General features: G+C 51.1%; 1 protein-coding gene across 1 annotated transcript in view; it reads right to left on the minus strand.

Annotated features, from left to right (window-relative positions):
* Positions 1–27,250, minus strand: part of EDC4 (enhancer of mRNA decapping 4) — a 734,765-nt gene that overhangs the window by 132,117 nt on the left and 575,398 nt on the right. The window contains exons 25-26 of the mRNA XM_078670461.1: positions 6,864–7,029; positions 5,923–6,109 (exon numbers count right to left, since the gene is read on the minus strand). Coding sequence (XP_078526587.1) covers positions 5,923–6,109; positions 6,864–7,029 — 353 coding nt within the window. The remainder of the gene's footprint in view (positions 1–5,922; positions 6,110–6,863; positions 7,030–27,250) is intronic.

Genomic DNA, 27,250 nt, shown 5'->3' on the forward strand with positions numbered 1-27,250 from the left:
ACAAATTAATATAGCGCACAGAGAATTTCAGAATTCAAATACGCAACTTAGACCGCTAAGTGTTTGAAAGTGAAACTTGCCACAATCCCCCGTTTCCATCTGTTGCTGTAAATAATACAAATAATTCACTTTCCCTATCTCGCCTCCTTACAAACCCATCTTCCCCCAGACACACAGCCCTTCCAATATATGACGCCTTAATTAATCCATGTTTAGTTGTACACGTTTTATACTGACCACGACCACCTTCACTGATGTCTAACTTTGGCCCCAAGTTGGAGCTTTAGGGTTTAATTGAGCAGCCACTACTTCACAGAATCTCACGCAGAGGTGCCGCAGGCTTCTCTGGGTGGAAAAGGTGTCACGTTCTCTCTCACACCTGTACACAATCTCTAGCGGAATCACTCCTTCAAAATTACTTCATCTTGTGAAAACTGTTTGCTCCTCTATGTTAGTGTTACTGCCTGCTCTCTTGGGTAAATGTGCCCTCCCTCTTCCCTCTTATGACAGCTCAAGTCACACGAGCCCGGGTGCAGAGACTCTGTTTGTGTGACAAATTCACCAACACTATGTCTTCAACAAAGTAAAATAGGTCCAAGTAGGCGGGCATTTTGGAGTCAGGCACTACTCATTTAGGCATAAAAAGTACGAATGTGAGTTTCTTTAGTATGACGCGCACAACGCATCTCTCTAACACCTCGCACTTTTAGCAAACTGAAAACAGCGCTGTGTGCCCGTGAGCAGATTGCAGAAAAACAGAAGCTGCAGGGGTGGGAGGACTTGTGGGGGCCTGGGAGGCATGGGCAGAAACTGAAACATTTCAAATGTGACAAAATGACGCGCTTACATCGAAGTAAAAGAAACTAGCTTGATATCTTAGTCCTCCTTTTGTGTCAATGTTCAATCGATTCTGTTTGTGCCAACTGTACGTGGTGTCACGTGTTGAACGGGAGTGCGGGTAGGCGTGATTAAGGCACGAACAAAGGGGGGGGGGGGGCGGAGCGAAGGTACGTACAGCGTGAGGGGTGGCACAACAATGTAGTGCTCGGGAAACACGCAGTAAAGGGGCCAACAACCATGGAAGGAGACATGGCCGTCATGAAGAGGGGCTAGCAGCCACTAAACCAATGAGAAGGCAGCATTTACAGAGGACAAAGCCACAAGCCAATGAAAAAATGGGTGGGGGAGTGGGCGGGGCTTCCCTCACTTATCCATACTAATATTATAAAGAGAGAGCCCAAACCTTTGAGGCGGGTAATCTCAGTAACCACAGCAGCAATCACAAAACCCAATACAACCTTGGAAAGGGCAGTTGCAGCAAAAGGGCATAGGCTATGCAGACGGCCACCATATTTTTAAAAAAATGTTGGTTTTTTTTGCAGAGTTTTATATAGCGCGAACTTGACCCGAACTGAATCAGGTATCAGAGTGCTTTACACAGCACCAGTTACGTTACATGAGGACACACATTCATTTTTGTTAGGCATGGGGAGATTAAGTGATTTGCCCAGAATCACAGGATGTTTGGCGTCATTACCAAGACTCGAACCCAGATCCCCAGGTCCGAGGTCGAGCGCCTTAGCCGTTAGGCCAACTCCTCTAAACATTTAAAAGGTAAAAGAACAGTGCCAGCAAAGTAGTCCCTTGTGGGCATGTCTGCGTTGTGCTGTGGGTGTGGGCGTGGGCTGGGGGCGTGACTAACGCTGGGGGCGTGTGGTACGGCCATCACATCGTGGGCTGTGGGCGTGTGCTGGGGGCGTGAAAAACACTGGGGGCGTGACAAACGCTGGGGGCGTGTGTCCGTCCTTCATGCCAGGTGAGTCGTACATACAAGCGCCAATTACGTTACTGCACAGCATCAAGGGGCACGCTGGGGGCGTGAGAAACGCTGGGCACGTGTGTCCAGCCTTCATGCCATGTGAACGCAATTGCGCCGCATCAAGGGGCTCGCTGGGGGCGTGTGCTACGTTCCGCCCTTCATGCCATGTGGGTCATACATTAATCAGAAGATCGTCTGCTGTGGACGTGTGCTGGGGGTGTGACAAACGCGTTCACCTGGAGGCCTGGTAAGTAACGTTACTGCAGCCTCTCCTGCGCGCTGTTACTGAACTCTCTCATTCAACGAAATTACATGCGCCTGCTACCATCAACCAGGGCTCTAGCCGGGCTCAGGCGGCGGATCAGTACACTAATTACACGTGCCTGATAACATCAACCAGGGCTGCAGCTGGGCCTCAAACGTGGGAAGACGCGCCTGCTAAAATCAAACAGGCCTCAAGCGGGGGAACGCGCAAATGAGCGTGTCTGCGGGGACAATTACTGCAGCCTCTCCTACTCGCTGTCACTCAACTCTCTCATTAAACGGATTTACCCGCGTCTGATAACTCTCTCATTCAACGACATTACACGCGCCTGCTAACATCAACCAGGGCTGTAGCCGGGGTCAGGCGGCGGATCACTACACCAATTACACGCGCCTGCTAACATCAACCAGGGCTGCAGCTGGGCCTTCTTCGTCCCTATTCTAATGAAACGAAAAATGTTGTCTACCGCGAGATTTTAAAATAAATTACCCTTGCCAAATACACACATTACACACATTCTATTTCATACCCGGACAACGTCAGGACAGGCTGCTAGTAGTGTGTACTGCATGCCTCGCAAAGCGAGCAACGCATGCGCTGCACCGCTAGACGAGACCTAAAACAGATCAAGGAACCACTGGTTTTCCAGGATCCGCGTTGGGACACGGAAAAGGAGAGAACTGACATCAACGTGCCAGGAGGGGCATGCATGGCTCCGCTGACATCACGTCCGTGGACGATGTCAGGGTGGAGACATGAGGTCTCTTTCACAAAAGCTGGATCTGATGGAGCAGGCTTATAATTTTTGGCTATTCTGGGTGTGAGAATAAAAGCATGCATGGGGTCTTTAAAAATATCATCGGCATGTTTCATCATACCTTTGAACATGTGTAGAGTGCGGCTAGCCCTTTGTGTGTTAGAGTGTTTCAAATAAGAAATTTTCCTCCAGAGATTCCTTGTGTAACTGTACTCCATGATATCCTGCTGCTCTAGCTAGAAATTCTAGATGTCCCACATTGTAGTAACACAATTTATCAGTGTTTCCAACATTCAAGGCTATAGGCAGAGTAAAGCCCATCAGGTAACTGGTTATCCTAACCATCAAGCTTTCGAGCACAAAAGCAATCCGTTTTTGAGTGACTTCAATGGGGAAGTGAGGACACATGCATGGGCTTTACTGTGCCTATATCCCTGAATTTTGGAATCACTGAAAGATTGTGGTACTAAACCTGTAGCAATTGTGAAAGAGTTTAAATAAGCCTATCTGCTGAAGAAAAATCTTGTTGCTTCTCGAATGGCTTATACAATTTTATGCCCTGATGAAGCCTTCTTTAAGGTGAAACGCGTTGGCTGCGCTAGTCCTGACAGAAAAAGAGATAAGAGAAAAATCAATAAAGAAAAGTAACCTAACAACCACCAGGACCTGCGACTTTTATTCACTTACTTCTTGAATTCATTAAATGTATAAATTGTTTGTGTTTGCCTCTCTATTTGTATATATTCAATGTTTACGCTTGGTCAATAAGCAGCTGACCACTGAGGTGGGTAATGTGTAATCACAATATACTATATAAGTGACAATTCCAGGCAGTGTGGCTGTCTAATCCCTGGCTGCTTCCCGATCTTGTTATGAGCCTGAGAGTGCAAACTAAAAGCTCCTTGGTAGCTGATGCAGCAGGGGAGGAAGTATTGTAGGATTGCTGTTCCTGCTGGACTGAATGGTCTCTACTAGTGCCACCTCTGCAGCCTCAAAAGAACAGTGTTGGCTGCTGCGGTAGAGGTTGGAAAGGCTGGTGCTGCCTTTAACCACTTGGCTGCTAAGGCACCTGATGAGCTTCCATTGACTTTCCATTGAAATCAATGGAAAGTCCATGACGAGTTACCCTTGTCATTAGCGCTGAAGTGGTTAAGTCATCCCTCCGGAACAACTTCCAAATTTCATGTAGTGATAGGAAAATTTCGTAGCTGGTGTCAGTAGTCTCAAAGTTCATGCTGTGGCTAGACTATTCCTAGAATCGTTCAGTCAGTGGAAGATATCAGAACGCTTAACATGAGCAACAGTTACATTATACAACGTCACATTAATTTTTAGGTCTCGCATACGCAGCGCGCATGCGTTGCATAGGAGGAGAACTTTAGAAATCGATTCGGTTTTTGTGCCAAAAAAGTGCATGCATTGCATTGCTTTTAATAGCAATGCGTGCACGTTTTGGCTATTCCCTTGCAGGAGCGAGCTTTGGCAACATCTGTGGTCAATTAGGTTATTACCGAGCCTGCAGAAGCTATTACCAGAGATACTTTTACAGTCCATGGCAGACCAGAGAGGAGCGTTTATCGCACCAGCCGTGTTTTGTTGGAGAAACAGTATCTGAATCACAGATGGCGTCATGTGCCAGAGGGAGCCAGCCTCCAAAGGGCAACAGGAGTGTATTTTGTGTTTACACAGAGTTTAATGAAATCATGGCCCATTTCCAGTGTGTGCAAATTGTGCTGAGGCTGTCAGTTTGTGCAAAGCAGTAAAAACCCAAGCTCCCAGTAATTTCCTTTCACTCACAAAGAGTTGAAAAGTTGCCCTCAGAAAAGATAGTGAGGTGAGGGTAAGAAATAAACAAAGCTTTTTAGAAATATGACGGGACTTTCAGGACTGTTTGGCAGCATATGTTGAAACATCAAAATATTTACCTCTAGGCAGTGTTTTCACAGTTACTGCCAATATTAACTGTGCCATCAAGCTGCATGTCAGCCTCTCAAAATATCACTTTGATGCGCTTCAGTTAGTATGAAATGCAGTGGCCAAATGTGCCCTGAAACTGTAAAAAAAAAAAACAATTGGCAGCGCCAATAGGTCTCGCCTTTGGAACCTTAGAAGTATTTAGTTATGTAGTACAATATCCTTGGTGCAACAGCATCAACTGTTGCATGGCTAAACACTTATAAGGTCCCAAAGGCAAGACCTGTTTGCTATGCCAATGCTGGTTTTATTACTATTTGAGCACGGGCAATTAAGTCATTTGCCCAGAATCACAGGATGTTGAGCCAATGCCGTGATACACACCTAGCTCTAAAGTCAGCAGTTCTGGCTGGGTTGGCCTAACGGCTAAGGCGCTCGACCTCGGACCTGGGGATCTGGGTTCGAGTCTCGGTAACGACGCCAAAACCCCCCTGTGATTCTGGGCAAATCACTTAATCTCCCCGTGCCTAAAAAAAAAAAAAAAATGAAAGTGTGTCCTCATGTAACGTAACTGGTGCTATGTAAAGCGCTCTGATAACTGATTCGGTTCGGTTCTAGTTCGCGCTATATAAAACTGCCCCAAAAAAATTTACAAAAAAAAAATGCCACATTGTCTCTCATTTTCTCAAGTCTGTTGTCTTGAAAGGGTAGGTCCATTAAGAAATCCTTCAGGACTCCAGAAACATGGTTGTCCACATGCAGGTGTGCCTTAGTAAACACAGCAAAAAGCGAAAGAAAAAAAGTAATTTCTCTTGTGCAGTGTTCAGGGATCTGACACAAAAGCAGTGTTTCAATGTTTAAGAAAAACAAAGAATATTTCTTCAAGGAGGAAGACAACTGCTACAGGCCCTCTAAACATGCTCTGATACCCTCGTGGGTCATGTTCGCACTACATAACACTATAAATAAATAAATGTAAAATGCACACTGTACGATCCTATACATTTACTATATGGTTACAAGTGTATGTCATAGCATATAGGAAAGAGGAAGTATGACAATTTACAAGAGCGAGGTGTGGAGCTCATTAAAAAGACTGTAGGAAGTACCAAGGAGCAGAAATCACCCCTGACCACTCCCACAAGGAACACAAGGAGGTGCACTCACTTCCCCACGGCGACATGCAGCTGGTGCTGCACCTCGGACCTCACGCTCGCGGTGACGCTGGCTGTCAGCTGCTCGGTGGTGCTCTGGAACGTGCTAATGCTGTGCTGCAACTGGCTCAGTAGCGGGTCCCGTGCCTCCTGCTCGCGCGCCTTCTTACTCTTCAGCTGGGCCTCGAGCTGCAGGATATCTGCGAATAACAAAAGGGAGTCTGGAATCATGTCTGGAAAGCGCAAACCCACCACACGCTTCAAACGGCTTACAAATCCTATCTCCCGCTCTGTGCGAGGCTGGGTCAATGAACCAACGCAGCTTCGAGGCCCAATAATAGTGCGGGGTGAAAACGCCTCAGACCCCATCCCGGGGTGCCAGTTAGCGGCCATTACATTCTGTGTGGCAGGAGGGGGCACATAAGCTGTGAAACTATGTGGGGTGTTTTCTTTGTCTTATGGGTATGACCCCAGAGAGGGGCTCTTATGGGAGGGCGCACGAGGAATGGATATGTAAATTATAAATGCGGTGAGGTGGCACCTATACTTTACTATGAATGTCCGTTGTTCTGTTTAGGGTCTTCCTTATGCATTTCATTCCGTTTCCCATGCTGACTGAGCTGAGGGTTCATCACTCTAGGGCCGCATTGTGAGTTGGTCCAGGTTTTCTGAACAAGGCGCAGATACTGTTTAATGACACCAAAATAAAGAGAACCTCAGGGGGAAACATCACTTTTGGCATCATATTGAAACTCGTTTATGCGCTTATGTCTGGGTAGAGGCAGCCAAGCTATTTCTTTATGTATTGGCTTTCTCTAACTGTGTTAGTGGGAACTGTCGTGGTTCAGCTGCAGTGCTTTCAAGGAGGCCAGGGTTGGAAGTGTTTAGTTGTATTGAACCGGATGTCTCATAGGGTACCGGGCAGGCTTGCACATAGAGCACAGAGGGACTCACACTCCTGCGTGCCTTGCTTGAAGCTGGCATTGATCTGCTGGAACATGGACTGGCAACCCTTCTCGAACGCGGGCAGCACGATGCTCTGGAAGGCCTCCCTGTATGCTGCCTGGATCGGGCCCTGCAGGGCGTCTGCAGCGGCTCTGCCGATGGTGTCCGTGATGTTCTAAAACAGAAACACACAGACATGTTCTAATGTATTAACATGCAATGCTAGATCTCTTGTTTTATTGTAATTTATTACACTTTGAAAGTGCATCTTACTCCAAAGTATACAAATGTATACCTACAAACATAAAAAAATAATACAGATATATTCAAAGGGCACATCACAATGATTACACCATCAGAAACTTATAGAAAGTCAAACCAGAAAAGAGCAATACACAAATAGTAGTTGAATATAAATAAGTACCTTCCATTTTTACAACAATGTATGCAAGAATCTTTTCTTACTGGTTCTACTATTTTAAAGCTGAAAGAGAATACCACACACACACACCACGAGTCTGACCAAAATTGAACTAAAGCAAAGCACAAGCTACTTACCTTCGATAACAATGAATAAGTTACTTACCTTCGGTAACTATATACCTGTACGAAACATTAGTTAGCGATAGATTCCTTACCTTAGAATAACCCCCAAGGGTCAGACCTGATCCGGAAAGCTTTCATCAGCAGTACATCTGCCCGTCGATAGGCGTTGTCGTACGGCTCCGCGTAGATCGCTGTAGTCGCTGAGATGACGTCGCTGGAGCTACTTAGATGCGCCCACAAGCGCCGACATCAATTCTGTACACTACTTTCCACGCCAGGAACGTAGAGCCATGCAAAATACTGGTGCATTGAAACTAGGGCCCTGAAAGGGATTACCTTAACCCTAGAAATCAGTTTGCAGAACGGGGAGGATGGGTGGGGCGGTAAGGAATCCATCACTAATTAATGTTTCTTACAGATATATCGTTACCGAAGGTAAGTAACTTGTTCACCTGAAAGAAACACGTCAGTGATAGATTCCTTAGCTTAGAATAGATACCCCAGCAATACCAACCCCGGTGGTGGGTCTGCGAACAAAGATCACAGCAGAAAGTCACCAGAAAATCACGGATAACAGAACGGCCAAAGAAGCCTTCTCTCCGGACTTGACTGTCAAGGCAATAATGCTTAGTAAAAGTGTGCAGCGAGGCCAATATGGCTGCCTGACAGATGTCTTGCAGGGGGACACCACGTCCCAATGCAGTAGTAGCTGCTGTCGCCTTGGTAGAATGGGCACACAACTCCGTCGGAGAGTCCTTTTTAGCCAGATAATAACAGGCCTTGATACACAAGATGACCCAGCAGGAGATAGTCCTCCTGTGTACAGCCTGGCCTTTCTTGGCAACCACGTAGCCAACAAAGAGCTGGTCATCCACCCAGAACTTGTGTGCAATTCAGATAAAACTAGAGCGCACGTTTTGGGTCCAGACGGTGGAGCCTCTCTTCCTCTCTGGGAGGGTGCGGAGGGGGAAAGAAAGTGGGCAAGTTGATAGTTTGCCCGATGTGGAAGGCAGTGACAACCTTTGGCAAGAGGGAAGGACGAGTGCAAAGCACAACCTTGTCCGGATGGACCGACAGAAAAGGAGGCTTACAGCAAAGAGCATGGAGCTCACTCACGCGCCTAGCGGAGGTGATGGCAACCAAGAAAGCAGTTTTCAAAGTTAATAAACGAAGAGGACAGTTGAGAAGCAGCTCAAAGGGAGCGCACATCAAATAGGTAAAAAACGGATTAAAGTCCCACGATAGCATTATAAACGGAATAGGAGGAAAAAGGTGAGTAATGCCTTTGAGAAATCTATTTACAACAGGGGATGTAGGAAGGTGGATACCTGACTATGGTTACCCCAGATTTTTTGCCTTGTGTTTAGCTGGTTTTCGACTTAGTTGGCCTGGTATCCTGCTAATCAGGGTCCCAGGCTGTCTGCTCTCTCTTAAAATTGACTCCATGTACCCTAGGTACACCACCAATTTGGTACTGGACACCTTATCAGCCCCTGTACAGTGCACTATAGGTGCCCAGGGCATAGGTGCATCCAAGGCCTACCAGGGGCTGCAGCATATCTTTTGCCACCCCTCGTTGGTACTTAAATCGACACAACTGGCTGATAACTCAGCTGGGGCAAGGTGGTGTAATCACCCCTTGCTTAGATATAGTATACCTATATCTAAACCTATATCTTGACACATATATACCTATAAGTCACTCCTATGGCAGGCCATAACAATCCTGGAGGCAGAGTGCTTGGTTTATGTGAGATGGTGCTCTAGCATGAGCTGAGCCTGTCTGCAGAGGTCGGAACCATTTCCGTACAGCTGTTCCAGGGTATTGCCATACCATATACTCTTAAGTGCATTATAATCCTTGCGGTTATTGCTAACTTTGGTTTGGCTTTATCAAAACATGTCGTGTTTGGTGTCATACACTTTGGAATACTACCCCCTCGCCAGTTCTGGCGACGGGGGTAGCATTCCACCCTTCTAGAGGGAGAAGAAATGTTACTTTACTTAAAATGCGGTTAATTCTAACCAGAGCCTCAGCATCACAAAATGGATGCTGCTGCCACCGACACGAGTCTGACCTCCTGCTGCTGACCGAAACTTGGCAGGGGAGGCCTGGACAAAGGTTTTCCTGTCACAGGGAGGTGCTACACCTCCCCAGACAGGAGATAGTGTATTGGGGCAGGGTGGGTTGAAAGAAACTAGACACTGCCTGGGGCACACAAGGTGTCCCATGCAAAATCCAGTCAAACCGGTTTTGGGGCACTCCAGCCCTAGCTCTGGCGCGAAACTGGACAAAGGGAAAGGGGTGTAACCACCCCCTTCCTGGGTCCCACCCATAGGAGGGACCTAGCAGGTAATCCAGCCCCTTGATTTGGAATAAAGGTAGGAGCTGTGCAGATGCACATCAGATTATCCTGACTGAAACTTATGAAACGAATCTCTGGACCCTTCGACATCCTACTCGACGTAGAAGACTGAAGAATCTCCCTTGTGGTCAAGGAGTGACCATCCTGTGCAAACAGGCCCCATCGAGTACCTCGACGTTTGCTTTGTTGCAGTTCCCGCCGGAACTCGAGCGACAGAGATCGACAAGACCCAGCGTGCCTGCCTTCCAACAGCCCGATCCACAGTCCCTGCAAAGCTGAGACCCCGTGGAGGCGACCTGAAGCGTGGGGCCGGCCATCTTGGAAAAACTACGAAGTGCTGACCGTGCAGCTTCCGAGGCTCCCTCGAAGCTGTACGTTGGAGTTTGAGAAGCTCCAGCCCCCAAGCCGCTTTTGCACCGAAGCTCACCCCTCCACACTCACCGAGTGCTGCGTGGGGCCCTTTTGCATTTTCCTGCTCGACGCGTTGGTCCGGTCGATTGCCCGTTGGCTAGTGGCCCCAGTACCGACGAACCTTTGAATTTATACCGCTGGTCTTGTTGCTCCACACTGGCCCTCGCTCCCCTGAAAAGGAGCACCCGCTCTGACCTTGCTGGTCCGAGTAAGAAGCGATCTTTGAATCCTGCGTGGGTTGCCCTTGCCAAGGCTTGTTAACTCCTATCCAGAAGCCGACACCGCCGACAGCGAGAGCCTTTGTGGGACAGCTCATGATTCACTCCAGGACATCCTCGGTGCCCCAGAGTCCACGTGGCAGCGGAGACAAGCTTCGCGACAAGCACCTGATTGCGCCCGACATCGCCTGGTTCCTTCCTAGTCACTGGCTAGTGACCCAGATTCTGTCCCCTCTGCTTTCAGGTACTCTACATCTTCGATCCACCCTTGGATCCCACCTGACACTTCTCTTCTGGACGCCTGCAGCATCTTCATCTCCAGGCACCATAGATCTTCGTGACGAAACCCGACACGCTTTTGCACCTGTGCACCCGCTTCCTGTGGGTGAGGTAATACTTGAACGCCGGTGCTCCTGTAGTGGTTTACACCTCTAGTGTCTAAGTCTAAAGTTTTGTCCTGCTAGTCCAGTCGGAAGACTCTTAAAACTGTAACTCGACAACTTTTACGCACCATTGACTTTGCATTGGTGCATGCGTGTGCTTTTAGCGCTGCACCCGAATCCCGCGGGCTACTCCCGTCCTAACTGCTGTTAGTCCAGTGTAGTCCCAGCGATTCCCAAGGCCCTAGGCCTTACCACTGATCGATTAGTGATACTTATACCACTTTTTTGATATATGGTTTGAGTGGCCACCGGCCCTATCCATAACTGTGCAACTTTCATATGTTATATTGTGCTTTTGTTTAAACACTTGTGCTTCTTTATTCATAAAGAGTATTGGGGATTATTCTGAGAATAAATAGATATATTTTTGTAATATATAACTTGTGTGGTGTCCTTTCATTTGATATTACAGGATTGCATATGGTAAAACAGCTGGCTTCACATGCCCTCTTGAGTTAAGCCTTTAGGCTGCTTAGTCCATGCTACCCCTAGGATAGCTTGTCTTTTAAGGTTGACTTACAACCACCACCATAAGGGATTGTTTGGACTGATACAAGGTGCCCACAGAATTCTGGACATCATATACCAGGCCAACTTCTCACAGGGGACTTGAAAAGAGAGGGGTGATGAGGGAGCCTGAGAAAGGCCGAAATTGCAGAAAGATAGCCCTTAATAGTGCCCAGAGCAGAGCTCTGCTGGGCCAGAGAAAGAAGGAACAAAAGGACTTCTGAAAGAGGGGCAGAAAGGGGATCCACAGCTTCTGCGGAGCACCATGCCACATATTTGTTCCACCTGCAGGCGTATACCTATTTAGTGGAGGGACGCCTGGCTGCCTGAATGATATCACAGACTTCAGGAGGCAAGTCAAAAGGAATAAACTATCCTCGCTCAATCTCCACTCATGTAGGTGGCGGCTGGACAGGTTCTGGTGGAGAACAGTCCACTGCTGCTGCGACAGAAGATACTCCCAAAGAGGAAGTCAGATCGGGGGATCCATTCTCATACTGAGTAGTTCAGGATGTAGGAAGGTAGATCCCGGACTATGGTTGCCCCCAACTTTTTGGCCAGGCTTTTTGCTGGTTTTCTGACTTAGTTGACCTGGGGCCCTGCTATTCAGGACCCCAGGCCCACTGCTCTCTCTGTTAAAATGGATTCCATGTACCCTAGGTACATATCTGATTGGATACTGAGTTACCTTATCAGTCCCTGTACAGTATACCTTAGGTATCCAGGGCATAGGTGTACCCAGGGCCTACCAGGGGCTGAAGCATGTATTATGCCACCCCTGGCTGGCCATCCAAAACTGACACAACTGGCTGCTTGACAGCTGGGGCAAGGTGGTGTAATCACCCTTTGCTTTAGATATAGTATACCTATATCTAACCCTAAAATGGACACATATATTCCTATCAGTCACTCCTATGGCAGGCCTTATCAATCCCGAAGGCAGAGTGCTTGGAATAATGTGAAATGGTGCTCTGGCATGAGCTGAGCCCGTTTGCAACTTGCGGAACCAAGTCCTAATAGCTGTTCCATGATAACGCTATACCATATACTCTTAAGTGCATTATGTACCTCGCGGTCATATGCTAACTTTGGTATAGCATTATCAAAACATGTCGAGTAAGGTGTCATACGAATTGGAATACTAACCCCTCGCCAATTCTGGCGACGGGGTTAGCATTCCACCCTTCTAGAGGGACACGACATGTTGGTAACCTGTAACCCCGGTTAAAGTCAGACATAGCCTCAGCTACACAAGATGGATGCTGCCACCGAGACACAAGTCTGCCCTCCTGCTGCTGGGAGTCCTTCCAGCAACGGAGGCAAGGACAAAGGGTTTCCTGTCAGGGGCGGTGCCAGCACCATCCCAGACAGGATTTTGTGTATCCCAGGTAGGCAGGGCTTTAGAGGAAGGTGACTGCAAGTGGCACCCCGGTGCTCACTATGCATAGGCCGGCTCAAACCAGTTCTGGGGGCACACCAGCCCCTGAGCTGGGGAGAGACCGGACAAAGGAGAGGGGTGTAACCACCCCCCTCCTAGTCCCACCCATAGGGCAGGACTTAGTCGCGTGCCAGCCCCTTTTCTCAGGATAAAGGTAGGAGCAGGCCCCCTTTCAAATTAGATCATCTTTGAATCCTGAAACTACTTTCCACGAAAGGAACTCAAGACTCTTCTCAAGATTTCTCCCTTGTGACTAAGGAGTAGTCACACTGCAGCAGCAGGCACCATCCAAGCATCGCGGTTTGCTGTAAGTCTCTCCTCCGGATCAAGACTGCCCAGCTCGATGAGAACCGGCTTCCCTGGCACCTCTGACCTCTACCTGCATCATCAGCCCAGCTGAGATTCGTGGGTGTGACGAGACCTCGAGGGACCGGACATCTTCAAGACTGCACGACGCTTGCCCAGCACGACCACCGAGAGACCCTCGAGTAAGTGCTTTGGGGTTTGAGAAGCCCCGACCCTGAGCAGCTCCAGCACCGAAGTCCAGCCCCCTTGCATCCACGAGATCTGCGTGGGGCCCTTCTGCTCTTTGCTGCTCACCGCGTTGTCCAGGTCACTTGCCCGTTGGCTAGTGACCCTCCCGACGACGAACCACGACGACAACACTGCTGGTCTGGTTGCTCCAGACTGGCCCTTGCTCCCCTCCAACAGAGGAGCACCCCGGACCCTCCTGGTCCACTCCAGACGCCATTTTGAGTCCACCGTGTGGGCTTGCATTTGCCAAGAGTTGTTGCCCCAATCCTGGGTCCAGCGACGTCGACAGCAGATACCTCCGTGGGACAGCTCGCACCTCCATCCTGGTCGCCGACAACGCCTCTTGGTCCGAGAGACTGCAGAGCCCAGCGTCGCCCACTCACCTGGTCGAGGTGACTTCGTCCGGTGCCATCCTGGTGCCCACCTAATCACTGGCTAGTGATTCAGAACTTGGTCCCCTCTGCTTACAGGTCTCCTTCTTCCCCAGATCCAGGCTTGGATCCCCCCAAATCTCTTCACTGGTCGCCTGCCAGCATCTTCTTCTTTCAGGCTCCATAGACTGCAACGAGGATTCCCGACGTCTTTTCAGACCTATGCAGCCGCAGCCCCTGGGCTAGGTAACCTGAGCATTTCGGTGCTCCGGCATAGCTTAACTATCTAAGTGTCCAGATCCTTTTTCGTTTCAGCTCTATCTAGTCGGATTCGTCCGATAACACTAACTTTACGAAATCTAGCGTCCATAGACTTTGTTCCGCATCCTGCGTGAGAGTGCACACTCTGCACCCGATCCCCCTAGGCCTCCTGCTAGTAATCTAAAGGTTCAGTAGTACAGTCCTAGCGATCCCAAAGCCTCTGAGATTAGTTACTTACCTGCTAGTATTTCGCATTCCACTTTTGTAGTATATGGTTTTCCGTGCCCCTCGGGCATTTGTGTAAATTGTGCGACTTGAAGTATTTTCATAAGAGTTTTGTTGTGTGCTTAGCACCCTGTCCTCATAAAGAGTCCAGGGTTGTTGTGTTATAAATAAATATACTTTATTTTCATAACAACTTGTGTGGTGTCCTTTCACTTGGTGTTCAAGGGGTAAATGTGATGGTAAAACAGCTGGCTTAACACGCCCTCTAGAGTCTAGCCTTAGACTGCTCTTGTCCATGCTACTAGGATAGCTGGTCTATCAGGTTGACTTACAACCAATCATCAATAAGGGTTGTTTGAACTGATACATAGTGATCACTAGAATAGTGAGCACTGCATATCAGGCCAACTTCTCACATTGGTGAGCAGCGGTTGGGATTTGAGCTTGCTGTTGTTTTACCACACGTATCCTAAGAATATCATTTGAAAGATCACATAAGTACCAAGGTACATATAACTTAGCTTAGAATACTCTGAGTTCTACTGAACCAGCTGTTGTAGTTCAACAGGGCCTAGCACACCCTGACTACAACTCTTAGCAAGGGATCAGTAGGCAAACAAATAGTGTAGGTAAGTGCACCACTTGCACCACACTAGAAGCATGTCTACCCATGGAGAGTCTTCAGAGACTCCCCTAGTGGCTAGTGACCCTCCACAGGTCATCTCAAGATATGCAGCTCTCAGTTTCCAGGAGATGAGACAAGTGTGTACCTCCAGGAAACTGAAACAGGGGTCTAACCCCACCATTCCCTTTCTGATAGGTCTCTTAGAGACATATGATGCTAGAAAAGCTTCTCATACAGATGGGAATATGCCAGCCTTAGAGGGTACCCTTGGTGATCCAGACCTCCTTGACACTGAAAATGCAGTTGAGGAGGAGGAAGAAGAGGGCTCTGGGGATGAGACAGACAACAGGCCTGAACTAGTCAGCAGACTTACTAGGGCCAACTTAGACCTACATAGGGAAGGATCTGGGGGACCCCCAGTACTGACCCTAATGGGGCCTAACCTTGGAGTTAGAAGAGATAGATCTCCTTCTAGGGACTCCAATAGATCTCTGCACTCTAATACCTCCTCTCAGAGGAGAAGGATGTCTCCCCAGTGGAGATTGACTTCCCCTCAGAGAAGAGAACATGAAGCAAGGATGAAACAGGCTAATCTAAGGATTGAAAGGGAAGAACTTGCCCTGGCCAAAGAAAAGCTTGCCTTTGCTAGAGAGCAGCAGATGAGTGGGACAGTTCCCACTGGTGGCAGCATTATCCCCAAGGATAAGGAAAGGAGTTTAGATACTAAACACCTGAGTAAGATAGTGCCCCCCTTTAAACAAAGGGATGACATCCACAAGTGGATGGCTGCTCTGGAGAGGGCCTGCACTGTCCAGTGCATCCCCCAGAGTCAGTGGGCAGCTATACTATGGCTCTCCTTTGAAGGCAAAGGTAGAGATAAGCTCCTCACTACTAGAGTTGAGGATGCTAACAATTACCAAGTCCTGAAAAATACACTGGTTGATGGGTTTGGCTTAACCACTGAGCAGTACAGGTTGCTATTCAGGGATACCCAGAAAATTCCGTTTTAGGATTGGTCTGACTTCGTGGATTGTGCCACTAAGGCTTTGGAAGGCTGGCTTCTGGGTAGTAAAGTTACTGACTTCACAGGATTGTATAATCTTATTATGAGAGAGCAAGTCTTAAATAATTGTCAGAACCAGCTATTACACCAGCACCTGGTAGACTCTGATCTGACCTCTCCACAGGAATTGGGTAAGAGGGCAGACAAATGGGTCAGAACCAGGATTAGGCCCAAGAACCAAGCTGGTGACCAGAAGAAGGAATCAACCAAGCCTCAAGAGAAGGGTGGGAATAAATCTACAGATCAAACCACATCAGGGCCCCAAAAATCCTCTGACACGGGTGGGTCCCAGACTCCTTCCAATACCCAAAAGAAACCTTATTGTCATACCTGCAAACAGGTAGGCCATTACAAAACTGATAGCAGTTGCCCACAGGCCAACAACAATAAGGAGAACATACCCCCAAGTAAACCTTCCCAGCCTCCTGTTACTACTAGTAATAATTCCCCAGGTGGTGGGAGTGCCCCTAAGAATTTGGGTGCATTTACTTTGGGAGTTCCTGGGGACTCTGGCCTAACCAGGTCCCCTGACTTAGATACTCTTGTCTGTGAAAATGGCATGGGGTTTGCCAACTTCACTGCTTGTCCCAACACTTTGAACAAGTACAGACAGGAGCCCCTCATCAATGGTATAAAAGTTGAGGCCTATAGAGATACAGGGGCTAGCATCACCATGGTGACTGAGAGCCTAGTCCCCTCAAGGCAACTTTTTCCTGGAGCCACATACCAGGTAACCAACATTGATGGAGTGCAGAGAGATCATCCCATAGCAGTGGTAAATCTCAGCTGGGGAGGTGTCACTGGCCCCAAGAGAGTGGCAGTGTCATCAAACTTGCCTGTAGATTGCCTACTGGGGAATGATTTAGAGATCTCAGCCTGGGCTGAGGTAGAGCAAGAAACCCATTTGAAAATGGTGAACCTCCATGGTAAGGTTAGTGGGGCAGTGATAGCCACAGCCCCAGTCCAAGATATCCTCCCTGAACAGGTCAGGAGGGCTGTGCCAGTCACAGCCCAATCTCAGACAGCTTCCTTCCCAGAAAAGGTTAGCAGGGCTGTGATGGTCACAGCCCATACCCAAACTGAGTCCCCTCCTGAAAAGGTTGGTGGAGTTGTGATGGCCACAGCTCAAACTCAGACAGATAATAGTGTTGTGAAGCCTGAAACTATGGATCACTCCACTCAGACAGAGAGCATTGAGGAGGAAGAGAAATCTCCCTCCCACCAGACTTTAGGAAAAGATCAGCCTCCTCAGGGAACTGATCTGACCCCTTGTGAAGAAACTGCCCCAGGGGTAGTCAGGCCTAGCCTGGCAGAACCCCTGATGTCAGTGGACCCTTCCAAGGTGGGACCCAGTCTGGAGCAGGTAACCTGCCCCTCTCTACCCTGCCTCAGTCAGCCCAGGGCTGTAGAGGTCAGGGAGGCCAGTGGTGGACCCCAAGGGGCCCCCTGTCCAAAAGAATTCCCCAATCAGCAGATTAAGGGCACTGAAGCTAGTAGTCCTAGCCAAGTGAAAATAAAACAAACTCCTGAGGGATCCCCCTTAAAATTAGCTAGGGACCTCCCCAGGTGGACACTGTTGGGCACAGCCAAACCTGGGACCTAAGGGCCCTAACCCTGACCTGTCCCTCCAGTAAGCCAAACAGAGGGACCCAACCTCCAGCTTTAGGTAGCCAGAGGTTGACCCTGAGAGCTCAACACAACTCAGTCTTGGAAAGAAAGGCCTCTATGGTGGATAATGATTGGAGGAAGCTGAGCCCAAAATTAGTGGAGCCTCACTTCAGTACTCCATCTCAGCACCAGCCTTTTACTTTGCTAAAGCACACCACAGGTAGAGATTCCCTATGGTGGAGACCCTCCGATACCCTTAGGGTGAGGGATTGCTTAGTGGACCATGAGATAGGGGGTAACCATGCCAGTGCTGGTACTTCCTTATATGGCCACTTAGGCAATATAGGCTTACCTGGTCAAGGATAGCCTTATCTCCTTTCGTTTGGGGGGGGGGGGGGGGGGGGTTATGTAGGAAGGTAGATCCCTGACTATGGTTGCCCCCAACTTTTTGCCTGGTGTTTTGCTGGTTTTCTGACTTAGTTGACCTGGGGCCCTGCTATTCAGGACCCCAGGCCCACTGCTCTCTCTGTTAAAATGGATTCAATGTACCCTAGGTACATATCTGATTGGATACAGAGTTACCTTATCAGTCCCTGTACAGTATACCTTAGGTATCCAGGGCATAGGTGTACCCAGGGCCTACCAGGGGCTGAAGCATGTATTATGCCACCCCTGGCTGGCCATCCAAAACTGACACAACTGGCTGCTTGACAGCTGGGGCAAGGTGGTGTAATCACCCTTTGCTTTAGATATAGTATACCTATATCTAACCCTAAAATGGACACATATATTCCTATCAGTCACTCCTATGGCAGGCCTTATCAATCCCGAAGGCAGAGTGCTTGGAATAATGTGAAATGGTGCTCTGGCATGAGCTGAGCCCGTTTGCAACTTGCGGAACCAAGTCCTAATAGCTGTTCCATGATAACGCTATACCATATACTCTTAAGTGCATTATGTACCTCGCGGTCATATGCTAACTTTGGTATAGCATTATCAAAACATGTCGAGTAAGGTGTCATACGAATTGGAATACTAACCCCTCGCCAATTCTGGCGACGGGGTTAGCATTCCACCCTTCTAGAGGGACACGACATGTTGGTAACCTGTAACCCCGGTTAAAGTCAGACATAGCCTCAGCTACACAAGATGGATGCTGCCACCGAGACACAAGTCTGCCCTCCTGCTGCTGGGAGTCCTTCCAGCAACGGAGGCAAGGACAAAGGGTTTCCTGTCAGGGGCGGTGCCAGCACCATCCCAGACAGGATTTTGTGTATCCCAGGTAGGCAGGGCTTTAGAGGAAGGTGACTGCAAGTGGCACCCCGGTGCTCACTATGCATAGGCCGGCTCAAACCAGTTCTGGGGGCACACCAGCCCCTGAGCTGGGGAGAGACCGGACAAAGGAGAGGGGTGTAACCACCCCCCTCCTAGTCCCACCCATAGGGCAGGACTTAGTCGCGTGCCAGCCCCTTTTCTCAGGATAAAGGTAGGAGCAGGCCCCCTTCCAAATTAGATCATCTTTGAATCCTGAAACTACTTTCCACGAAAGGAACTCAAGACTCTTCTCAAGATTTCTCCCTTGTGACTAAGGAGTAGTCACCCTGCAGCAGCAGGCACCATCCAAGCATCGCGGTTTGCTGTAAGTCTCTCCTCCGGATCAAGACTGCCCCGCTCGACGAGAACCGGCTTCCCTGGCACCTCTGACCTCTACCTGCATCATCAGCCCAGCTGAGATTCGTGGGTGTGACGAGACCTCGAGGGACCGGCCATCTTCAAGACTGCACGACGCTTGCCCAGCACGACCACCGAGAGACCCTCGAGTAAGTGCTTTGGGGTTTGAGAAGCCCCGACCCTGAGCAGCTCCAGCACCGAAGTCCAGCCCCCTTGCATCCACGAGATCTGCGTGGGGCCCTTCTGCTCTTTGCTGCTCACCGCGTTGTCCAGGTCACTTGCCCGTTGGCTAGTGACCCTCCCGACGACGAACCACGACGACAACACTGCTGGTCTGGTTGCTCCAGACTGGCCCTTGCTCCCCTCCAACAGAGGAGCACCCCGGACCCTCCTGGTCCACTCCAGACGCCATTTTGAGTCCACCGCGTGGGCTTGCATTTGCCAAGAGTTGTTGCCCCAATCCTGGGTCCAGCGACGTCGACAGCAGATACCTCCGTGGGACAGCTCGCACCTCCATCCTGGTCGCCGACAACGCCTCCTGGTCCGAGAGACTGCAGAGCCCAGCGTCGCCCACTCACCTGGTCGAGGTGACTTCGTCCGGTGCCATCCTGGTGCCCACCTAATCACTGGCTAGTGATTCAGAACTTGGTCCCCTCTGCTTACAGGTCTTCTTCTTCCCCGATCCAGGCTTGGATCCCTCCGAATCTCTTCACTGGTCGCCTGCCAGCATCATCTTCTTTCAGGCTCCATAGACTGCAACGAGGATTCCCGACGTATTTTCAGACCTATGCAGCCGCAGCCCCTGGGCTAGGTAACCTGAGCATTTCGGTGCTCCAGCATAGCTTAACTATCTAAGTGTCCAGATCCTTTTTCGTTTCAGCTCTATCTAGTCGGATTCGTCCGATAACACTAACTTTACGAAATCTAGCATCCATAGACTTTGTTCCGCATCCCGCGTGAGAGTGCACACTCTGCACCCGATCCCCCTAGGCCTCCTGCTAGTAATCTAAAGGTTCAGTAGTACAGTCCTAGCGATCCCAAAGCCTCTGAGATTAGTTACTTACCTGCTAGTATTTCGCATTCCACTTTTGTAGTATATGGTTTTCCGTGCCCCTCGGGCATTTGTGTAAATTGTGCGACTTGAAGTATTTTCATAAGAGATTTGTTGTGTGCTTAGCACCCTGTCCTCATAAAGAGTCCAGGGTTGTTGTGTTATAAATAAATATACTTTATTTTCATAACAACTTGTGTGGTGTCCTTTCACTTGGTGTTCAAGGGGTAAATGTGATGGTAAAACAGCTGGCTTAACACGCCCTCTAGAGTCTAGCCTTAGACTGCTCTTGTCCATGCTACTAGGATAGCTGGTCTATCAGGTTGACTTACAACCAATCATCAATAAGGGTTGTTTGAACTGATACATAGTGATCACTAGAATAGTGAGCACTGCATATCAGGCCAACTTCTCACACAGGATACCAAACTCTTCGAGCCCAGTCCGGAGCCACAAAAATGACTTGAGCCCGGTCGCGCCTAATCTTCTTCAGCACTCTGAGTATAAGTGGTATAGGCGGAAAAGTGTAAAATAGACCGCAGCTCCAATCGTGACGAAAAGCGTCGCCGAGCGAGTACCCCCTTGCAAATTGCAGAAGTGATGACATTTCGCGCTCTCTTCAGTGGCAAATAGATCTAACCAAGGCTCTCCCCACTGTTGAAAGAGACCTTGTGCCACCTCTGAGTGAAGACGCCATTCGTGATCCATCATGCACCTGCCGCTGAGTTCGTCAGCCCTGGGGTTCAAAGAACATGCCAGGTGTTGAACTGTCAAGGAAATGCCTCGACGTTCCAGCCATGTCCAAAGGCACAGAGCCTCCTGACATAGGGTCCATGACCCCACCCGCCTTGTTTGTTGCAATACCACATGGCGGTGGTGTTGTCTGTGAACACCTGCACGACTGTCCCTTTGACAGAGGGAAGGAATGCTATCAGTGCAAGTCGGATCGCCCGAAGCTCCAGAAGGTTGATATGGAGCCTGGGCACTACAGGCCTCTGATCTCCGTCTCTCCTATGTGGCCTCTTCATCCCAGGAGGGACGCATCCGTCACCACTGTGTGCTCAGGTTGGGGAAGGGGGAGGGATTTGCCATTGACCCAATCGCGATTCGGGAGCCACCGCTGCAATTCCCATGCAGTGCCCTCCGAGATCTGTACGTGATCGGACAGGTTGCCCTGATGCTGCGCCCACTGGAACTTCAGGTCCCCCTGCAGAGCCCTCATATGCCATCTGGCATGATCCACCAGCAGGATGAAGAAGGCCATGAGGCCCAGTAGCCGAAGGGTCATCCTAACGTGCTTGGGTGCCCCTTCCTTGGCCACGAAAGGAGCAAAAAGCAGAAACTGAAGGAGTGCTTGTGACCGAAAGTCCTAAGGACTGGGCCGTAGCCCGTGAATCCTTAAAGCGCTCCAACGTACTATCTGCTTTGTTGCCAAAAAGGCGAATGCCATCAACGGGCATGTCCATCAAGGTGTTTTGGACATCCCCCGAAAAGCCAGTTGTCCTCAGCCAGGCATGGCGCCGAAGCGCCACCATCGTGGAAATCGCCCTGGCCCAGCGAGGCAGCGGTATCAAGCCAAAAACGCATGGTGAACTTAGCTGCTTCACTTCCACCTGCAATAACCTGGGCAAGCATTGTCTGGACCTCCTCTGGACAGTTGGGCAGCACCTGCGCAACCGTGTCCCACACAGAGTGGGAGTAATGGCCCAAGAGGCATGCGGTGTTCACTGACCACAGCCCTAAGCTGGCAGATGAAAACAGCTTCTTGCCAAGCTGTTCCAGCTTCTTGGATTCCCTATCAGGGGGTGCGGAAGGTAATGTACTCTGTGATGTAGAGGCTTGGACAACCAAGCTCTCAGGGGTGGGGTGTTGGGAGAGAAAGAGGGGGTCGCCCGTTGTCAGGCGATTGCGCCGGGCCTCGTTCCTGTCCACAGGAGCCCCTGTGTTGGGCCTGGACCAAATGCCCAAAAGAATGTCAGACAGTGCATCGTTAAAAGCAACAAGGGCTCCGAAGAGGTTGCCGGCAGTTGAAGCACTTCTGTCAGGAGGTTAGCCCTGACGGCCACTGTACGGAGTTCGAGGTGGAGAGCCTCGGCCGCCCTACGCAACACCACTGCGTAACTTGTTCACTCCTCCCTAGCCATGGAAGGAGGAGACAGCATGCCAAGGTCAGGCGAGATGTCTAGACCACTGGCATCCCCCAAATCTTCTGCCCAATCCGGGTCATCCCCGCACTGTTATGTGAGAGGGTCCTCAGACCCCTCTGTTCCCCCCTTCCTCCGAAGTCTGTAAAACAGGCTGAAAATAAGGATGACAGACATAGGGGTAGAAATGCCCCATCGGCGTCGGAATCGGCATCGATTGGGCGTCCGGTTCAGGGCTGAAACCGGGGACGACGTCGACGGTGGTACCGGACGACGTCGGAGGTGGTGCCAGAGGTGGGGTTGACACCGGTGGAGGTGTGATCAGGTCAATCGGTGTCGCCTGTGATCCGAGCCCGGATCCAGGGAGGTCCTGTGGTGCAGGAGCCTACGGCGTCGCATGTGTCGGATTCACCGGCGTCGGAAGGGCAGGACCTCCAGTCGGGCCCGCGGGGCCAGAAGGCGCTGGCGGGGCCAGACAGCCCAAAGAGTTGGGCCATGGCAGCAAGAAACTCTCGCACCTGTGCAGGCGTCACCGACGGACTCGGAAATGGTGGGTAGGACGTCGGCAACGGCGCAGGCTCTGCTGGAGCCAGGGGGGTGGCACCACCCTCACCCTCAGCCGCGCCGGGAAGTCGAAGAGCGACACTGCTTCTTCGACTTCTTCCTGGAATGCTTCGACTTACCTGACCCAGAGTGTGAAGACTTAGATTCAGAGGAACGATGGTGACGGCTCCGCGAACGGTCCCTTGACCTCCCACGGGACCGGGACCTTGAGCGGCGCGGAACCAACTGCCACACTTCCAGCAACTTTCGGGACTGCTCCCGCAAAGTTTTCGGCGCCATGGCTGGGCAGTCCGGGCACGAATTGGAGTCGTGGGTGCACCCCAGGCAGTAGAGACACAAGGGGTGTGGGTCCATCACGGACATCATGCGGTGACAGTCCCCACAGTTCTTGAAGCCAGGCATCCCTACGACACCAGGAGTCGATCAACTAAGAAATAAGGTCAAAGGCCTCGAGAAAGATCAGTCAAAAATTGAATGGGGGTACTTGCTCTTCCCAGATTTGCGCTTGCTGGCGCAGAAAAAGAAAGAACTGATGTCAGTGTGCGCGGGCGCGTCTAAGTAGCTCCAGCGACGGTGGTTTAACCAGCCGCAATGGTAGACGTACCCAGCTGAGGCTCCGTGTCCGGGCGCCCAAATCACCCCTTTTCTACAGTGCCTGAGACGGGGTGACGGCGACCTATATGCAGCGGACACCGGCCAGCTCGTGGGGCAGCTAACGTCACCCTTGCAGATGCCCCCGTGAGCTGCAACGAGCTTCTCAGCCGAGACCCGACTCCGGCCGTTGAGGAGAAGATGGCGGCGGCAGCCCCGCACCTCGCAGCACCCGCTCCGTAGCGCGGCCTCCTGATACCCCACGGCCTCTCTCACCACCTACATCGAGGCCGGGGGTCCGGCGGCGGACCCCGATCGGGCGCAGAGTTATCGAGCGCCGGGGCGGTGAGTGGCGAGGACGCCTCAGAAGGCAGACTCCGGGAGCGGCCCACCATTTTGGACAGCGGATCGGGCCGGTTCACCTTAGCGGCCACAACACCTGCGCCCGACGATCCTGAGGTACCTAGCGCCCCCGCTCGCACAGCCGCACCCAGCGCTCACCTGTTGGCGCCGTCTGCTACCGGGAACATCCACCGGCTGGATCCCTCTTCCCTGCCTGACTTTAAAATGGCGCCCACACGGACATCGCGGGAGCCATGAACACAGCGCTCACACTGCAAGGGCCATCACCATCAACTGGGGCCTGCAGCTAAGAAGCCCCTTGCACACCAGGACCCCCCCCTTACCTTGGAGCCCATTCCGCCATTCCTGGCAGGGGTGTGTGACCCTCCCCGGCACCTCCAGCCCCCTTCTGGCCAGTCTCCCTGGATCTGGACCAAAGGACTCTCGACGGGCGCCCCCCCAACGAACAACCCAGGCTCCGGTAATCACCCGCAGGCTGCCATAACGACCCGCACCCACCGGGAGAACTGTATATCACCATACTGTGCCCGCTCCGCCCACAGTTTTGGCGCTCACATCTAGTCGGTGCCCCTGCCCCCCTCGGCGACAACTGGGCTCTGCACCAGGAAGCAATGTGTTGCGGCCATTGAGGGCCACGGAGGGGGCGGACACTCCTTCACCAGCGGCTCCTAGCTGGCTCAGCGGAGACAAAGGCGGGTACTGATGGACTCTCCCAGGGAGACCCGCTCCAACTACTCTTGACTGCGGGCGCCCGCCCCCACAGTGTGAGAAAGGCTTTACTCAAGATCCACTGTGAGGACCACCCAAACACCGACGCTGAGCTATATCCTTCTCCGTGCGAAGAACACAACACGTCCTCAGGCGCAGATACCTCGTCTCTGCCAACTAGAACCCTCCCGGACCGCCATACCATAGGGTCCGTTTCCCAAGATACGCGGAACTGTGCGATGATGGGGAAACCAAGGTCGCCGCAAACCAACGCGGTGCCAGAGACCGCCCCAGAGAACATGCCCAAAAGCTCGAAATGGCCCTCCGCGGCTACCGCCACGCCAAATCTCTCCATATCTGACAAACTGGACAAAGTTCTCGCCGCCATCGAACTGTCTCGCCTTTCCATGGAAGAACGGCTGGGCACCCTGGCAACTGACGTGACTTTACTCAAGGACGACCATCGCAGAGCTGGCAGACAGAGTTGGCACGGAGGAGAAATTAATCGCCGAAATGCAGCCCACCATCAAGGAACACCACAAGATCTTGCCGGACATCCTACACCGCCTCGCAACATTGGAAGAACGGACACAAGACTTGGAAAGCCGCTCCCGATGCTGCAATATTCGCGTATTGGGACAGCAGGAAGGGATTGAGGGGGCGAATCTGGTCCAATACATGGAAGCTTGGATACAAACGTTCACCCCAGCAGCGGACTGTACCGCCTTCTTCTCCATCGAGCGGGCTCACAGGGTGCCGGCACGAAAACCACCCCCCCGGCTCAGCTCCCAGACCACTTTTAGTGAAGTTCCTGCATTTCCGAGACCGCGATGCGGTCCTCCGAGCGGCCCGACAGGCAGCACCCCTCAGAGTTGAAAATCAACAGATTATGATTTTCCCAGACTATGCAAGGGCGGTACAGCAGCAAAGATCCACCTTCATGGGCGTAAAGCGAAGACTGCGAGAGAACAACATCCAATACGCATTACTCTTCCCAGCCCGCCTGAAAATCATTCATCACGGCTCCACATACTTCTTCACGGACGTGGACTCCGCACAGGATTGGGCGGATCAACACTGTTTGCAGAAAGCGGGCACTGGCCTGCACCGCACATCCCCCCTCAACACCTCTCGATCCAGTAGACACCAGATGAGGCGCAACGGTACCAGAACACAAACCCCTCTGGACGCACAAGATTCGCCGGACCTGGAACTGATCATGACAGAACGCAGAGAGGCACTGGAAGCCGTCATAGACCTGCACACCCCCCAGAGCCCAGTGTACATTGACCGATTACCACCCATCTTTTCCTCTGATGCCTAAATCGACAGCGACGGAACGACCTCTGGCGTGGACTCAACTGCACCCCCTTTGGTCACCCAACAGACGGCGGACGACCTGCTCGATGGAAATAATCTCCTTTCATCATCATGACTGACTTATGCCCCTTGCAGAACATTGTTGCTCTGACATTTGCAGGCTCCCAGCTCCAAGATGTACTTCCTACGACGATAGCCTATACCCGTCCTGAAGGCACTGTACACCAATCCTGCGAACATGCCCGCTCACGGCACTGCTCCGTACACAATCTCTACCACCCCCATTGTTCTAACGTAGTTCCTCCCTGAGCTGTTAAGGGAGTAAGTTTGGACGCATCGTCTTTGACGATGGGTCCGTGGTATTGGGATTATTCCCTGTCCCAGTTTAGTTCTCACCTCCTAGTTCCACTCCCCCGTATCGGATCTCACACATCACCCACCCCGGCAAGGCACGACACACATACCCTCCGCGGTCTGCTACCGCCAACTTATTCTGGAGGTGCCCTATTATCGGCCCTATAGGTCACACCCGACACCCCACCCCCCCGCCACCCCCTGCAGATGGCGCACGACACGTCCCAAGCCGATTTTAACATCTTGACACTCAACACACGAGGCCTTCACACCCCACGCAAACGATACAGTCTATGCATATGCGAAGCGGCAGAAAGCCTCAGTAATTTATCTACAAGAGACACACCTCACACAGGTGGAGGTGAATAAGATGCAGAAAAATTGACATGGGACCATCTGCACAACGACCTACTCCGCATATGCCCGCGGCTCGTTGATCTGGGTTCGTCCCGGGACCCCATTCCAGGAATTGTCGCGGGTGGTGGATAAAGAAGGCAGATTTGCCCTACTGGAAGGTCTGCTAGATGGCCAGTCTGTACTCCTAGGTAGCATTTACGCCCCAAATGTGGATCAGGATAAGTTTTGGGCCCGACTCTCGAAAGTCCTGGCACAATTTACGCACACACCGTGGATTCTGGGAGGTGACTATAATTGTATCCTAGACCCCACCCTTGATCGGTCCCACCCACTCCCAACCCACTCCCCTACACACAAACAGATTGAGAGATTCAATACATGGGTAACGCAATGGGCACTCACAGACATCTGGCGCCTACACCAACACCCGACTGTATTCGTTTCATTCAATCCCCCACAACCTCCGAGTCCGATTGGACAGATTTTAATGCTCTGACAACCTAACCACTAAAGTTCTCTGGTCGGATTACCTAGGCAGGGTCGTTTCGGACCATGATGCCCATCTCCTGAGCCTGACCTGGAGACCCCCACACCCCCCAGTCCCCACATGGCGTCTTTCGCGGGATTGCCTCGCAGATCCAGTCTTCACCGCCGAAC

This window comes from Lissotriton helveticus, chromosome 12, assembly GCF_964261635.1.
Source record: "Lissotriton helveticus chromosome 12, aLisHel1.1, whole genome shotgun sequence".
Taxonomy (NCBI): domain Eukaryota; kingdom Metazoa; phylum Chordata; class Amphibia; order Caudata; family Salamandridae; genus Lissotriton; species Lissotriton helveticus.